At 35.9% G+C, this 18,592-nt stretch overlaps 1 protein-coding gene across 5 annotated transcripts in view; it reads right to left on the bottom strand.

Moving 5' to 3' along the window:
• The window catches only part of NIPBL (NIPBL cohesin loading factor), a 150,462-nt gene that overhangs the window by 41,648 nt on the left and 90,222 nt on the right, over positions 1-18,592 (bottom strand). For 3 of the 5 annotated variants that reach the window (XM_082074258.1, XM_082074256.1, XM_082074257.1), the window contains one exon: positions 10,583-12,175. The exons of 1 other annotated variant lie outside the window; for it this stretch is intronic. In XM_082074258.1, coding sequence (XP_081930384.1) covers positions 10,583-12,175 — 1,593 coding nt within the window. Of the gene's footprint in view, positions 1-10,582; positions 12,176-14,621; positions 16,085-18,592 lie in introns of those variants that run through there. One more of the 5 variants, XM_082074259.1, reaches the window with a different exon arrangement.

Consider the following 18,592-nt stretch of genomic DNA (forward strand, 5'->3'; position numbering starts at 1 on the left):
TGAAAGTGCTGTTAATTTGTTCAGGATAGTAACGAAATACTTAAGGGAATACAGTTCACCATAAAAACACAGGGAAACAAACATTAGCTTATAAAATGCATGCTAATGCCTTTTCAGTTTACGGGATACTTTTCAAAAACAATTAAAAGAATATACAATACAAGCCTCTCTGAAAATATCCACAAAAACCTGTATGACCACCTCCAGTTTTTAAATTTCTTTGATAAGCTGGCTAACACAAGGTGCCTACTTCTATATCTTCACTTTAATCAGTAACATTCACCTCTAGTTTGCATGGGTTTTTAAATAGCTAAGGAAAAAGTAACTTCACTAACAAGTTACTCCACAGGTTAATAAGAATGCCCCAATACATTAGCTTTCTGAAGAGCTGTCCTCATCAATGGAATAACTCATTTTTTTGCAATGTGTGTAGTCAGTGTACACGATATGCCTGAAATGGGCTATAGGCAACAGTGTTCTTCAGGCATCACTTACACACATTCTCAAAGCTGTTGCATCTACTAAAATAAGCAGGAAACAAACAAACAAACAAACCAGAAGAAAAGTACCATCATAACAAAAGCTTTATCTCACTGCAAATAACAGCATGTTAACAAACTCCACATTAACAAAACTGAAGGGCAAGTCACAGAATGAGTGTAAGAAAAATTCATCTCAAAGAACTGCATACATCAGGGGTGTCAAACCCATTTTCACCGGGGGGCACATCAGCCTCACTGTTGCCTTCAACTACACCTACATTTATACAGTCCTAAAATTACATTTGCCCTTTGAAGGCAATGGCGAGGCTGATGTGGCCTGCAGTGAAAATGGGTTTGACACCCCTGGCATACCTGAAGAGCCACTTCTTCAGTGCTTCTCCAAACCTATGCAATGCTGTCCATGACTTACATAATAGTTGCTTGCTGGAGGAAGAACATGTTTTTGTTTGATTGCCATTACCAAAAGGTTTCTTAGAGAAGGTTTTCAAGCATCTTCAGTTGTTACTGAATATCCACTGGCCATCAAGATACTTGTTTTCTCACCACGCAATAATGGGCAAAGTATAATTCAGTTGGAGATCAGCCAGAGGATTTTAGCTAAAAATGAATTAGTCTGTGAGCCTCCTCCTGTATTCTGTTTTCACCTGGAAAGTTTGTCAAAGAGTTTTGCCATGTATAGTAGCAAGATTTATACAAATATCGGCTGGATGTAGTTTTTCTCTTCTTCATGTATGGCTTACAAAAATAATGGAAAGGCATAGAGCCAATTCAAATTTCAGCAATGATTTTTGTTCATAACTTGATGGGTAGTTTGAAGTTTGTAGAACAGCTTTTAGCAAATATTTACACATATCTAATCTTAAGAAGGATCCAAAAATCACCTTGCCTTGAATTTGCAAGTCAACTGTATCTCCCTGATTCAGGCAGATGAATGTCTTCAAAACAGGTTGAACATTAAGAAAAAATAACAACATTATGGGCTTCCACTGGATCCACTCAATACGGACAGCACAATTATTTCTTGACACAACAACCAGTGTGTTCATATTAGTTTCCCCTGGCTTGATATAACAACTTCAAACAAACAAGCAGCTACTGTAAGGGGGATGATGCTTGCTCACCCTTAGGTCAGCTGTCCAAGATCAGAGGGCCATTCCTGCCATAAAATCAAAACCAGCACTAATAAACTCTATTATCTGCTCAGCAATGACTTATCTTTGCTTTCCAAACTGTGGAAAACAGATGTATAGTTTATATTTTGGTGCAACTTCCTATGAACTAATAAGCCATCAAAATTCAAATACATTTAGAAACCTAAACACCAAATTGCTACTTCCATAACTATAAGAGACAGATAATACAGTGGAAACAGTTCTTATCAGTTTGCTTACATGGTTACTTTAAAAATCCTTGTGATGTCAAAATGACCTGTTTGCACATACATCTATTGTGGCAAATGAACAAGTGCTTCAAGAGAAACTGTCTCTGAAGTTCATTTCAAAACTGAAGTTTATGTTAATGAAGTCTTTTGCATAACTTAGCCTCCCACAAATGTTGTGTTTTCCATTTCTGTATGCTAGTAGATTGCAATAAGCAAAACTGCAGTTAATGCAATTTCATATTTGTAATCTCTCTATATATTTGATTTTAAAATGCAACTTTATCCAACTATCAAAACATATGAAAGAACTCACATGGGTCTAAGAAGGAACAACGCCACTTGTTTGAAGTGAGGACATCAATCTTAACTTTGCATTTCTCAGCATTTAGAAATTGAAGTTTAACCGCTCCCCACGTTCTAGAACTTATACAACTGTGAATTGCCACACATCTTCATTTTGACATTAAAAATAAAAATCTAGAGCTGCAGCTCAATTTTGCCCTCCTCTTCCTCTTTTTGTTTTGTCACAGAAGACACCACCTGCTTCTGGACTCGTTTTGCTGATAACTAATATATCCAATCTTGCTGTTATTCCACAGAAGCCAAGCTCACCTTCCTTACATATAGTCCCTGAGCATGTGATAGAGGATGTTCCAGCGATTTTGTGTATACCTCCCCTATGTATCACCAGCTTAATGTGTAACTTTCTCAAGTAATTTTTGGTCACCACTACAACTACACTGATAAAACCTCCTATGTCAGACGTATATACAGAAAGGAAAGATTTATTTCTGGATAAGCTCAAACAACTTTCAAACTCTGTGCTAAATCAAATAAAATACGCTCTGACTACATAAAAAGAGTGCTGCCTTCCTGTTGGATAGCCATGTCAATGTAACTACAACAGCACAGACTCACAGCTTAATTCTATTATGACCACTCATGCAGATAAGGTCCTCTTTTAGATAAAAAACTAAAATAAAAAAGAGGAGATAAAAGTACTTCTGGACATCTGGAAAATAAACACCTCTTTAGAACAGTTAAGTACTGTTACAACATAGCACTTGGGCACCACGGTGCAAAGGGCCACGTGACTACCTGTGATTGACGAACAGCTTACTGGTTAAAGCCAAAAATTTTTTTGCTATTTCTTGGTGTGCAAATTCAATTATATCCTTTCCAGCAGGCTCACCCTTAAAATGCTCCACTATGTTCTTTATATGGTGCTCAGAGTCCTTGGTGATCAAAGTCCCTTTCCCACCAGCTTAACACTCCTTCAAATAATTCTATGCCCTGAAAAGTTTCAAGAACAGAAGTGGAAGCACAGGGAAATGGCAATCCTTTTCTCAAAGAGGAATTCAAGGTATCAGTAAGGTACGTCTGCTCATAAGACTTTTATCTCAATAGCATATCTTCAGCTGAAAAAAACATCATCAAATGAATGCTGGTGAAAATAATCTGAGAAGCAGTGCATTTACTCCAGTGGCTTTCCTCTTCTCCCATTTTTTGCCTTAAAGGTTATAAACAGGATATAATCCTGGATATAAAGGTTATAAACAGGATATAATCCTCTACTGAGACCCTTACCCTCAACTTTTGACAATATCCATGAAGGGATAACTCCTGAGCTCAGCTTGCACACACATATGTCAGAAGAGGGTGGGAGACTGAGATGCTCTCACTATCACCTAAGGGACTGTGCCCATAGGATTCTCTACTGCAACAAATTGGGCAACAGAGAGAGAAACAGTGTCAGCCAGAAGTGTATCCTATATAATTCCATAGGATCTACTTGAAAACATCTTTCAAAAATCACTTTTCCTCATCTGTCCCAATACTGGCACAAAGCAGAGACTCCCAGCCTTGGGCTAAACAAAAGAAGAGGTTCAGACTTGCTGTTTATATCGCAGTCCGTACCTCTGATCTTGAAAAATGAGACCCAGCCAGGCTGGTGTGTCAGAGAAGAATCTGGACACAGCAATAGAATTATTTCATTATACAGCAGAGGTCATAATTGCCCACAGCTAAGCAGCACAGATTCAAAAATAATTGTACAATATTAAAAAATACTCTCAGAAGCAAGAAACATTTTTTGATGGAGGTAAGATATTTCCAAGAAAATCCTGAAAGATCCAGGCAGAGAGCAGGGAATATACCCAGCATGCACTCTCCGAGGATGCCAAGAGAACTCACATTTACGTTGGTATCAGTAACTTCCTCAAGCTACCTGATTGCTGTGGCAACTGTAGCCATAAGTTATTTTATTTCTTATTGCTATTCACTGTCTTTTTTTTTTTTTTAATAGAAGTTCATAAAAAGATACTAGAGCTACTAGAGCAGTCTAGTCTTGCAAGATACTTCACAAAAACCCCCTGGTACTTAGAGTGAAATGGAACAAGATTGGGAATTGAAATAGATGCAGTGGTGCACAAAACCCCTCACTTTTATGAATCAGTGTTGGAACACTGCTTTTAGATTTTGCTGTCACTGCTCTTGAAAATATGCATTGAAATTTAAGCTAACTCAATTTATTGTACTAAGAAGTTACAAAGATTTTTTAGAGCTGCAAAACCCAGAATGTAATTTTCTGTTACTATTAATGTTTGGAATCTGAAATTTACGACTGATGGATTTTCCCAGCCATGCATTCAGATTAACTTAAAAACTGAGCGATAGGGTCTCACCTAAGAAAAAAGGCCTTAATTAAATAAAATCAAATAACAACTCAATTTGTCTTCTCATTAAAGAAAAACTCCTGTATAAGAAATACAATACAATCATGATCTTTGCAAAGAATAAGTAAAACAAATGCCATGATTTACATCTGATCTGTGACTATAAAGTCACGAAGAAGATCTGTTTTCTCTTTATTCTATCACAGAAACATTCTCAGGCTTTTTCTTTGAAAATACTCCTGTTCTCCTTCTTCAAAGTAACTTAATTACACTAGCAACAACAACAAAAGATTGCTGATGTTTTAACTTTTAACATAAAATACTACAGGAAAGTGCTCAGAAGCTAATGAAGCAGTATGTGTATTTAAGGATCCTTTAATCGATACAAACAACAGTTTGGCAGTTTAAAGAAGAAAAAAGGTCTCACCCTTTTCTGTTCACTGCTAATGTTCACACAGAACAAAAATTAATTACAAATTTCAAGTAAACAATTTAAATTTTCTAGCACAAAACCAGTCACATATAACAGCTGAATATATCAAGCAACAGAAAAGCTATTTTATCAAAAGCAAATGTGAGGCTTTCCTTTATTTTAATTTTTCCAAATTTACCCTTTGTTTAGAAGAAAATTCAAACAAAATTTTGAACACATATCCCTGCACATAAGCCAAGAAACAACATGCACATTTAGACACTTGGGTGTATGAACAGGTCTGCATTGTGTATTGTAAGTGACGTAAGACAAATTGCTGGCCCCCATTTTTACTTACTGTAATGCATTGTTGCAAAAATGATTTATGTAAAATAGCCATAGCTATTCCCAGAAGTAAGAGGTACCTGATCAAGCATCCAAGTCTAGGAACCAAAGGCTGTTTAAGACTTTGGCACGTGATAGAAATTTAGTACCTAATTTGTCAGAGGAATTTGTTCACAGTAATTTTTCAAAAATGAACTAATTAAACAATGCACTCCTAAATCTGCAGACAAAGCATCATATTTCAGATGAACCAAAGTACAATGAAACTAGTGACTTTGGTCGAATTTACTGCTGCTAAGAACTAGATGTGTAAAATATAAAGTTCACTCTTATTACCCAGAGAAAACTTAACAATTAAGAGAGCAAGAATCAGAATATTTACTTTAGTTGCAAAGACAAAAGTAGTAAATAACTAAAGTGGCCTCCAGGCAAAGCACTGCGCTGAAAACGTGTCCTACTCTACTGCTAACAGATCAACACAAGAAAGGATTCCAGTATGCAACTGCAGGATTCATTCTGCCTATCAATACCAGTGTATCCAACATCTACTTCTGAAAAACTGGCAGCAAAATAACGAATGCCCAAGAGAGTAGGTACAATGCCCATACAAATCCCAAGAAGTTTTCTGGGATAGGACTGACATGCCATACCTAAAAAAACCCTGCAAATAGGAATGATCTATTTGGGTGAAAAGAATGCTAGAGAAATGAGATCTTCCTAGACTACTGGATTTAACAGGTTACACTTAGTTTGGTTTTGTCTTTTGACTAAACAATGCCTGGAATACTTTTCAAACTATGACTGTGTTCAGTTATTTTCTTGCAGAACAGCTGCTTGCCCCACTGACTTCAGTAAGTACAACAGCATGACTATTTCAGCAACAAGAGACTGGGTTTTTTGGAAATAAATTTGAGTGAAGTCTAAAATTTGCTTAATGTATGAATGTCCACGTTGGTTTGCCAATTTTGTCCTTACAGGAGTCCTATACATGAAAGATGTAAACAAATGTTTAAAACTGATTCTCCCTTTTTTCCACAAAACTGTGGATGGCTGTTTCAGAAAGTATTTGTGAGTAGCTCTGCTGTGCTAACTAGAAGACTGTGAAAGGCATCACAAGTTGGATCACGGACCCAAAACAATCTAGATACAGCTTTTCATCCTGGAATACTCTCTTTCTTGTCACTCCTACCTAGACAAAGAGCATTTATTGACTACGCTGCTTCAGAAGTGAGACTGTTTCCAGCAGTGCTACAGACTACCATGTTACACAAATGCCAAGTTACAGTTAATAAAGGCTCTGTTTTTTATTTTTAATTCCAGGTGACTTTTCAAACTATAACAGAAACACAACAAAATACACAAGCATAGAACACAGAAAAATCTAGCAGCATTGTTTTAACTCTGTGACATGAAGATGATTAAGCAGTAAATTTTTTAGTTCCTCAACACTAGATGCTTTTAAGATTCAGAAGGACAGGGTGCTGGGTTATCTTGTCTAGACTGTGCTCTTGCCAAGAAAGGTTGGACCAGATGATCCTTGTGGTCCCTTCCAACCTGGTGTTCTATGATTCTGTAAGAATATGTATGACGAACACCTTTGAAGAAATGGCAAATCTTGACTCAAATTTCACAGCAGCAGAAAATGCAGTATATTTAGAAAGAATTGTAACGAGCAACAAAAACCTGTGTTTCAAGTTCTGTGTTGACAGAAAAATGATATCCTAGACAATCTACACAATGAAGGAGTACCATTCAGATTTTTTTTTTGAACAACAAACTATTTGTTGGTGATACTGGAAGACCCAAAAGGTGTTTTTGCACAAGTCTTAAAAACACACACACTCATTTGTGCTAGAACTACAACTTGCATTACATACATGATGTTTATTTTTGATGTTTATTTTGGAAAGGCAATACTTCAAACATTAAAAAACTCAGACATCTCCTTGTACAGACAGTTATAACTTCTCTCATTCCTTTGTTAGAGTATGAAACAAATATGAGTAAAATTTGCCTTGGTCAGAATGCAGTAACTGTGAAACTGTTAAAAGCTCCCATTCCCAACACAGCTGATCAGTACAGCTCTAAGAAGCAGCAGACATGGTATTTGTGAAGCTCTGGAAAGCAAGGATAGTAAACATGACCTCCTCATTGCAGGTACAAACTCAAAGGGAAAAGTTTCACGAATTCACCAACAACATATATTTACAGTAAAACCACAATAAAAGGCATTCACAAATGTTCAAACCAAAGGAAAAAGCAATAAAATTTATTCTGATCCACAGGCCACAAAATTTCACCTTAAGACCCCTTAAAGAAAATACTATTTTTAAAAAATCCATAATTTTCATCTGAGGTAGAGTAAATCTTTCAGATAAATGCTCAAAGATCAGGAGAGAGATAAAAAAAGTCACTTCGGCTATCCCTCCCATTCATATATTAGCAAAATTTTAAACCTGTCTGTAAAATTGGATTAAAATGTTACTTTGTCTTTTTGCAGTACAGTTCAAGGCTTGTCCACACCCACAATGAAGGTATGATTTTCAAATTTAAAATCTACTGAAACAATGTAGAAATTGTATAGACTTTCAGTTTGCAAAGCTTTAATTTTACCTTAACACACGTCATAATGAATAGGCATTAGTCCCTTAAGACTGAGTGACTACTAAACTGTACTTTGAATTAGCTCAACCAATCCTATTTTAAACTGGAATCCAGATAAATCACAGCAATGATGTTGTGAGTGACAAAGCCAAGAAAAGACATTTTCTTGGGCGAAGAGTGGATGGAAAAGCAAAAACGAAGGTCAAGAAATACAAGGAAGCAAAATAAAGAAAGATGAAGCAAAATTCACTAAGCTATATGCAATAAGAAGGATGTGAGATGTGGAATAATGATGCTAAAAGGCAACACTAGAAAAGATTTGCTACAATCTAGTAAGAGAAATACAGGATGAACTAAATAGAGAATGTTTATTGAGATCACATTTACTAGTGTATTAAAATGTTTATAACTAAAAATGGCACAGAGTTAAATAGTGAACACTATTTCTCTCAGGTGGAGTGAGGACATGGTGGCAACTGCGTTAATAGTTTCTATATCAGTCAGCTGTTGACAAATAGGGTTTGGCTTATGAAGAGACACCTTTCTAAATTATGAACCTTTTCAAACATTGGCATTCACCTAGTTATTTAGCATAATATATCCTAGGAAGTAAGTCACCAGGAAGCTGAACAGAAAAAATGTACAACTAAAAATACATATGAAATATCTCAAGTTCAAAGACACTTTCTCCCATATCTGCCTGGTTGAACACTCAAAACTTGGCTTGTAAGAGAAACATAATTACAACACCATTCTTTCCACAAACGTCTTTCTAGAACCGTTGTAAGAACCTTAATCTGAATACAATAGCAAAGAGACTTATTTAATTAAAATATTTTCTTTCCCTGGAAAATATGTCCCAAGTAATTTGAGAGTATGTAAGAAATACATGACTTTAGAAAACAAAAAATACACAAAAACATTGCAGAAAAGTTATAAACCTGATCTTAAAATTAATGCCTTGTTCATGTGGCACAGCTACTAGTCATGCCAATTAGACAAAAGTCATTAAAACCTTTACATATTACTAAAATATTCCATTTAACTAACCACATACAATAGAGAATACAAAAAAGTACTTCAGAACATTTTAGAAAGAATACATGCACTGTGTATGGTTCTGAGAGGTCTAAAGATTATTGATTTTCTGCACAAATAATTGTGTGAATTCAAAACTTATCCTTCTGAGAACAGACCTGAGTTCCATCAGAAAATTTTTAGTATTTCCTATCAAGAACATAAAGGTTCCATCCAAAATCTTTAGATTAAACTGACGACAAGGATATAATAATTGTATGTCTAACTCTAGTTACCCATTATTTAAAATGGAATTTTTGCCTGTTCTGTATCTCAAAAAAGGACAGGGGAAATGACTGTATTTCCAGAATAAAGAGAAAATATTTAACAAGGAGGCTAATATTTTACAAATAAGTAATACGCATCCTGAATTAAGAAGTCTTTAAGAGTTAATACAAATGAGTTAGTAGATAAAGAACAGACACGGCACAATAAATTCATTGCACAGATATCACCTCTGTATATGTGCACATAACCACAGGTATACATTCATAAAGACAATTTCTAGGTAATTTCTTATCAGATCAACTACATAAGAAAACATTTTAATCTCAAATTCATGATATACCTGGAACTGCATTCACACATCATCCTGCATACAGCTGAAATGCTCTGCCCTACTGCTTGATTTCTCTATTTTCAGACATGATATGTCTATGAACATAACTACCCAAGAAATTTAAATGCTTTAAATAGTAAACATTAAAAGTGAAAGGAGCCCTGACCAGTTAGCAACATCGATTTCACAATGTGAAATTATCTACTTAATTCTGAAACCAAAGAACTGAAACTTATGGCACCAAAGAAAGCAATCTTATTTAAAAAGTATGAAATCTGTAGATGAGACAATCAACCAGATATTACAAACTATCCTGAATTATTTGCTGTCCATATGACTAATTTGAAAATGCCAGCCAATTGTTTACCAGTTCCTTTCCTCTTTCTGCATACTATGGACCCTAGAGACAATGAAGCCTGAATTCGCTCTCTTGAAGACAGAACCTTTTAGTAAGCTTATGGTCACACAGCCTCAAGTGTGGAGGCTCCCCAGAGCTGTATTTATAGTGTAAAAGAAGCAGATGGCACTCTGTAACTGTGTTCTTATTGCATCATGTCAAAACATGCCTTTGAAAAACACCTTTCAGTTCCAATTAAAAATATTAAAATCTTAGGGCTTGTATACATAGTATTTCCCACCACTTCAGCTATACTCATTTAGTTACAGTAGTATCGGTTCTTATACAGACACACTTAAACCAATTTAAATCACATCTACAACAGTTATGTTTTACTGGATAAAATACCAGGTTAAACTAATATAGCTGAAGTATAGCTTAAGATCATTTATTTAAGTGTTCCAACATTAGGTACTTGCACTGCAGAAAATAAATAATTTCAGGTACATTGTAGCAAGGTTTCCAATAACGAAAAGCCTGCAGATGCATTTCACTTTGTTCCTTAAAATTACCAAGCATATAAACTGACTATCAAATGTCCATGTTTCATTTCTAACCACAGAAGTAGCAAATCTAAAAGAACAGGAGTGTAAAAGATATAATGTAATTAATATTAAAAAAAATCTTACCTTTACTAGATTTTGATGACTTGTTCTTGTTAGGTTTAAAACAAGAGCCCCTTGATTTATCTTCTCTATCCTTAATAAATTTCTGCACATCATCCAAAGAAAGCTTTTGAAGGACAACTACAGGCTTAGCTCCTTTATTTAGATCTTCAACTAGACCAATCTTCTCTACTTTGTCCTTCTGTTCACCTCTAAATTCAGTTTTCCTTGACTCCTGAGTAACATTTCCATCTTTATCACGCTTGATTTTTGGAATGACAAAATGTTTCAATGCACCAGATCTTGCCCCCAACAAATAACTGGGAAACTCTGCTTTATTGTCAGCATGTGCTTTATTACTATCTACTTTACTCTTATTACCATCTGTCCTTCGTTCATCTTTGCTGTTGGGCGACTTAAAACCAGGTTTATCAGGTCGTGATTTACTAGAATCCCCTTTACACTCCTGTTTAATACGAGGGCTGTCAGGTCTTGATTTCTGATCCCCAGAAGAAAACCTTTCCCTTGATTCACCAGACTCATGCCTATGTTTCCTTTCAAATTTCTCAGGTTTTGAAACATCAGATTTAATACCATGCTTAGACTCATGTTCATTTTTGTTTGAGGACCTCAAATATTCAGGTCTTCTGACTTTGGATGGATCTGCTCTGTATCTCTCTGACTCCCCCCTATCCTCACATCTTTGTTTAAGGCTATCATGGTCACGCCTCGGTGTATCAGAAACTGAACGCCCATCAGGCCTTTGTTTTGTTGGATCAGCTCTACTTTCAGGTTTTACTCTTGAAGGATCGGATTTCACATCTAGTTTATTCCTAGATATTTCAATTTTCTTATCTGACAACGGTTTACTGGAGTCCCTCCTATTATCATGCCTATGTTTTGGTGTTTCAGGCCTGCCTTCACTCTTCTGTTTGGGTGTTTCAGGCCTGCCTTCACTCCTCTGTTTCGGTGTTTCGGGCCTGCCTTCACTCCTCTGTTTTGGTGTTTCGGGCCGGCCTTCACTCCTCTGTTTCGGTGTTTCTGGCCTCTGCCTTATTTCCTGTTTGCCATTATTTTGTTTTCCCTCATTTTGTTTCATCTCCATCTGCCTGCTCTCGTTTTGTTTTGATTCTGTCTGTCTGTTCTCATTTTGTTTCACTTCCATTTGTCTGCTTTCAAGTTTAGCTTCTAACTGTTTGTTCTCATTGTGTTTACTTTCCAATCGTCTGCTCTCATTTTGCTGAAATTCCATTTGTCTGTTTTCATTTTGCGGGATATCCATCTTTTGACCCTCGAAGTCTGACTTTCTCCTAAAAATCTCAGGATGGTTTTCAGGTTTAAATTTAAGAACTCCAACAGCGTCTTCTTGGGGAACACACACAAACCCGTCATTATACTGCTTAATTTCTTCAGGTTTTTTGATGGTGTCCAAATCCTGAGTTACCATTGCCTGAGAGTCCGCTCTTCCTGCTTGCTGCAGATCTATACTAACCATCAACGCTCGTCTTGCCCCATTTCCTGCAGAACCTGTCTCCTGAGAAGCTGCTCTATTCCCTCCAGTAGCACCTCCAGCCTCCTGTGGTTTGTTTTCTTGTTTTCGCTTCTTCAGAGGCTTATCTACAAGTTAAAAAAGAAAAATCACAAATTATATACATAGACTGGCAAATGACCAAGCAAACATGTCCATACCCCACCAAATAATCCTCCCCAGCATATATGCACAACACACAAACCCCACTGAATTTAAAATCAAGAATAAAACTTCTCTAGCTAATACTTTTTCATCTATTCAGACTATCATTCATTGTCAGTCTGCAACAGGTGTCAATTAATCATTAAAAAAACTTCACCCTCAAAACATATGAAATCGAAATCCCTGTATAATTCCCAAGAGAACCATCTAATACAGCAGCTGCAATACACAACAATCGAATCCACCTTCAAGAAAAAATAATTTGAAAATCCAAACTAATCAATTATGCTTGAAGCAAAAGTCTGCAAACATGATCTTATTGTACACCTCCACAACTACTTTTTGAGGAATACTACTATAAAAAGATTCTCTTCTGCAGATTCAGCCTGCTTCATTATGCATGAACTAAGCAAGGATCTGCAATGCCTAAGACAGAGGTTCTCCCTACTTTGTTCAGTCCATCAGTTGAACGTCAGACATATTTTAGAGTGGGAACACACAAACAATAAACAAAAATTATTAAAATAACTCCAACACTCCACGCTTCTATTGAAGCAAAGCAGTATACCAAAAGTTGGAGTCTACACCATAACACATATATTAGTGGGTGGCCACTACACACTTAATAGCTTGAGTATTTTCCCTTTGCAACCCTAACGTTTTTCATGGATGAAATAAAAATTTCAGTGATAATTTTATGTACTGTCAAGAGCCTGATCCTCTAATAAGCATTTCAGTTTATACTAAAAAATTATTAAGAGCAGAAAAAACAAAAATAAAGTAAGCCGCCCCAGCCCCCCCACCCCGTAATTTGGTAGAATTCATAGAAATGAGAAGCACACAGAAGTATCCAAAAGCGTATCTTCTTTTCATTTAAACTACAACCTATTTATGTTACTAACATGGTACTCTAAAATAAAATTAATTTCTGCCACGAAAACCAAACACCCTACCTGCACAAAGGTCATTTCTCAACTATCATGGTGTAATTTGTCAAAAAAACAATGACTTTCTCTGTAATCAGGGAATATGACTAAGTCTAGGGAATAACTAAATAGAGGTTGGAAATTCTGTTCTGGATCTATTGTCAAAATGTCTAGACCATAAATGGAATATAAGAAACATAACTTATTTTGTGCCTACATTTGTAGTGCCTTATCACCAGATGCAATGAGCCAGGTCTGTCTTTGGGAGCAGGAGAATGAATGGTATGGAGGATGCAATCAAGGAAAACGGAAATAAACTCCAAGGAAAAAAATGAAACAAAAACCAAAACAAATGCCATCCTCTCAAGTTGTAAACCAGAATTATAACATCTGACTTCTAATTTCTATATTTATAGAGGATTCTTATTTAGAAGAATGGAAACTTTTAAGGACCATCTCCAAAATTAACATCAGAATACAGTAACAAGTAGTAACATGGTCAATTCCAGCAATGTGAAGAGGCTTTTTCCCCCACCACTTTCATTCTTGAATCTATTTGTACAGCTCTAATTTCCTAAAACTCCGAAATTATGTGCAACATTTAAGATAGATGCAATAATCTCCATGCAGACACTGGTCAACTGCAAATAAGGAACTTTCCAAAGTTCAATAAAAACCTGTAGGAATGCCTGCCAACTTTATGATAGACCTGTGAAGCAAAAGAAATTTCCCATATCAAAGGCACAGCTTTTTGGCCTGAAGATTTTTTTTTTCTCTGAGAACTTATATAAATTAATTTCCCTACACTACTGATTAAAATGAACATTTTTTTTTTTAAAACCTTCATGCAATGACAAAAAAAATATTTTTCTCCCTATGACTAAAAGGGCTTCGACCTCATTGAGTTTCATGGGAGGTCTTAGGAATGGTCATGAACTAGAAGCTTTCAGACTAATAGGTTCCAAATTAGAATAAAAAGATCTATTTCTGTTTATATATATACATATATACACATACAGCCACACACATCGTTACCTTGCTTCACTACTGCAACTCTTAGAAACACAAATCGAGAAACTCGTGTTAGGAAAAAGTCAGCTTTTTCATCTGAACACAGCCACACTGAAAAAAGTCCTTTAAAGCTCTGATGGTGGATTTAACAGCAGCCTTTCAGACATTACTGTTATCTGCCCCATTCCTTTAACTAATGTTATCACCTGTAGCAGAAGGGAATACACATTTGTATTTCCACAAGTGCATTTCATCATCCAATGGCACAACCTTACGGCACTAATGAAGATGGCCTGCATTAATCTAGGAGGCTGAACAAGTCAGTTAAGCGCCAAGCAAATGTTTCCCTCTGCTACCCCTACTATAGAAGCAAGGTAGATGGCCAGGAGCTATGATACTTTAAACAGCTGTAGCTGGATGAACCAAAACTCACCTTTCAGAGCCCTCATGCGGAAGGCTCCAAGATTAAACAACCAAAACCATTCAAGTAGGACCAATTTTCTCGCTTGAACTTCTGTAACTGACCAGGCTCAAAATGCCGCTGCTCTTCATCATCCCAAACGTCAAATTGTAAGTTGAGAATATGTAAGTAGATGCTCACATCACAACTTGGCATATATATTCCCTCTAAGTACAGAGCTCTTCTGATGTACCTTCTTCATTTCTCTTGACAACTGAATATTGATGTTTTAGTAAGTTATTATAACCACAACCTATTGACATCTTATCTGAGAAGAAAGAGACACCTTCAAAGTTTTCTCTTCCTATATGGCAAGGTGATTGCAGAGTTACAGTTTACTCCTAGATGTCTTCATTTTCCAGTCCATCTTGATGGTGATCCTCAGAACTAGACTTGATCATTACTGTTTTGCCTCTATGAGATTTCTGAATCTAGGATAAAAAAAGCTGGCCCAAGTATATGAAAATATCAGGTTGTACTAGGGCACAAAAGGTAAGAAGAGTACCTACTATCACTGTGTTCATTGAGCATAATGAAAAAACTCCATCAAATGAGCAAAAAACGTTTTAAGTTGCCATGAGAGCTGCGGAAGTCTGAAAGATGAAATACACCATTCAGCTTCAAGGGCTTTATAAAATCTTGAACTCATTTTGAACTATACGAGAACAAGAATCAGAGAGCCAAGGAGAGAGTAATTAACCTCTGAAAACAGATGTCTTCATGTCTTCTCTTTTACAAACAAACATATGTTAAATTTACGTACATCTACTTTAAGGCATGAGTCCCAAGACTTTCTAGGGTTTTGATGAACAGATGAAGTTTGGAACTTTTACAATATCCATTCAAATATAATTCGTATCCTTCAAGGCATCAGTATTCAAGCTTCATCCACCACTTCATTCCATAGACAGTAGAATTTCTTTTTATTTTCAGGATCTAGGACTTAGCCAAAATATCAGACCAATGTTTCTCTTTCAAATCCTGCAGACCTAGATTCATAGCTTGCCACAATTCTGAACATGTAGGCTCACAAGCTCTTGAGACCAATAAAGTGTGATCAAGATCTTTTTGCTTTGTAACTGTTTTCATAATAAAAGGAACATATAGTAAGCCACAGAAGAGTTTTCTAACTATATTAGAGATCAGGTACCCAAGTTCTTTGTTTTCAGATTTTCTTTTTATGGATGTCTTTCACTCCTGCCCCCTGCCCAGGAATGTAGATACATCCAAAATATTTTTACATTTTGTTCAACTCTTCAAAAAAGTTTATGACAGTTTAGAGCACAGTCTGATCCCAGTTATTCTCTTATTTACACATCCTTTTGGCTTGGTAAATTCACATGGATGTAATCTTTACATTGCAACATGCTTACCAGAAGGCAGTACCTTGGTAGTCAAAGCAAGATCATAAACTACCTTATTCTAAAAAACATTAGGAGGTATTCTGTCAAATTAAATGGGTCATTGTGGTGCAACAAACAAAACTTTACAGGAACCACAAGTTTGAAATGTAAAAAAAAAAACAGATTAGCTGGATTTCCAAATGGTTCTCTCTCACTTGTCGTCTTATGAACAGCATTCCTAGAGACAGGTTGTGGCATTCATCTTTGGAAATATCCGTATGTCAAAACGGCAAGCAGTTTCAGATTTAGAAATTAATTAATTACTGTGGAATATTTGTGCAAAAAACCATTGCATTGGAATAACCACAGATACTGTGAGTCAACTGTGATTTGAAGAATATCCATCCTGCAATTTGATATGCCTGGAAGCTGAGCAAGTGTTAGGGACAGCAGCTGGATTAAGAGAGTTGTATTAAAGAAGTATCTCCATTCTTCCACTTAACCTGCAATCTCTCCAAAGCAGCAATGAGAACACCATTAGTGTTGAAGTCTCTGATGTTACAGTTTTCTTGCAAACCTGATAATTGCCTTAAATCTCAGATTAAACTTGTTCAACAAGTGTAATAGGATGATAGCCTAAAAATTTCTAGAACTGCTTGTCCTAGCAAACTCAGACAGGGCTTTATAAATTTATGTGAAAAGGCAACAAACCTAAATAATAACCACATGCCTGGTTGCTAGGCTCCATTTTAGCAGAATGGCAAGACTCCACTTTATTAATACTGTATGGTAGACTCTAAATTCCAGAGATTTCTGAATGATCTTGAATGATATCGAAGACACAAAAGAAATTATCACCTCCCCATTTAAACCTTGTAAGGGACTCAACTGAAGACTTAATATCCAAGATGGTTAAATGTGAATGTACTCCTTTTCAGACCCACAAAGAAGCCTGATCCTCTAACGCTGAATTCGGGACAAACCATTTTGATGATTCAAGTACAAACTTTACTTTTTTAAAGCATAACAATTAAAAGTCTTGTATCTTAAAGCCCTACACTTTTCAGAAGTGACTGGGATATGCCTCCACTCATTTGAACTATTGAAATCAGCAACAAATAAATTTAACCCAAATATACCATTCCTAGGCAGGTATTACTTATTGCCAAACCTTCCATTTTTAACATCAGAGAGAAGTCAGGAGAGATCCAATTACAAGCTTATCTCCTTTAAGCTAATGGCCAAGGTTAGGAATTTTCAGCAGATAACATATATGTCTAAATAACAAAATTTATGTTTACTTACAACTGTTTTATTTTCTTAGTTATTTTTCTCAGATCAAAGCACCATGTTCCCCACCTAACAGTATTTTGTAGACCACAAAAATCTAAAGCAATCTGGGTACAAAGGGGGTTTAATATTACTTTAATGGTACTGATGGATGACCTACCAATGGAGTGAGGGCAAATATCCATTCTTATCTTTCTGCTACTCCATGAACTTTCAGCCATGAGAGCTTGCTCTCACCTGACATCTCCTCAAAGTCACACTCCAATAAACAAAGAACTGAACAACCAAAAAGAACTCTTTTGAGTTTCCCACAGTACTAGGTCCTCCTCTTGAAGGAGAGACTTGGCAAACACAGGTCAAAAACTATTTTCACTGCTTGCTCCTTACAGAAGAAACTAAGACAGCAGAGTAATGATCCTGGTATAGGAAGCATTACAGAACAAGTCTCTGAAGCAGAGACCAGAGCACAGAAGGCTTCCAGTTGCTGCAGTTCAGAGGATGGGATTTTTAAGAATCTGAACAGAAACAGCTGCTAACTTTTAGTAACCCGTTAAGAGATTTTATCAAACTTATGGTCACTGTACAAAAATGAAAGCCCACCAGGAGGGATGCCCAAACTCCTTCAGGACAAAACACAGAAAGATACAGGAGTCTCTGACATGCCTTAAGGTGTAGGAGACTTCAGAACCTTAATTTTGGTTTTAGTTTTTTAGTTTTGCTTGCTTTATAAAATGTAATAATAATGTGATCAGGATAATGGGAGAATGAAACATGACCTTACGAATTTTTGTACTTAAGGATGTCTGGTAACTAATTATATACTGTCAGCTATAGTAATACAGTATAAACATTAGACTAGAAAATAACAAAAATAGAACTACGGAAAAGTATAATCAAGCACCTACACTTGTTTAGAGACTGGAAGCTGTAACTTAACCTCCCTGAATTTAATAGTACTTTTACAAGCAATACAATTTTAATTCATTTATGAGATAGATTTATCTGATACAAATGCTGGGGTTTTATCCATGTGATTACTTTCTGAAGAATTATAGTTTTGTAAACTCAATTGTTCAAATATCTGACCAAACCTGAAGTGCAATTACTTTTGAAATACATAACACCTAATTTCACAAGAATAATGCAATACACAAACAGCAGACTTAATTAAAGCTACTTATGTATCACTTGCAGATTAACATATCCAATTAGTTTTAAATTCATTTATATAAACAGCAAACTTCAGAAATAAGCAATGACTTTACAATCTCCCTTCCAGATGTTGATTTGATTCTGACAGCATACTTTGCA

The sequence above is a fragment of the Streptopelia decaocto genome, assembly GCF_964273445.1.
Source record: "Streptopelia decaocto genome assembly, chromosome: Z".
Lineage (NCBI taxonomy): Eukaryota > Metazoa > Chordata > Aves > Columbiformes > Columbidae > Streptopelia > Streptopelia decaocto.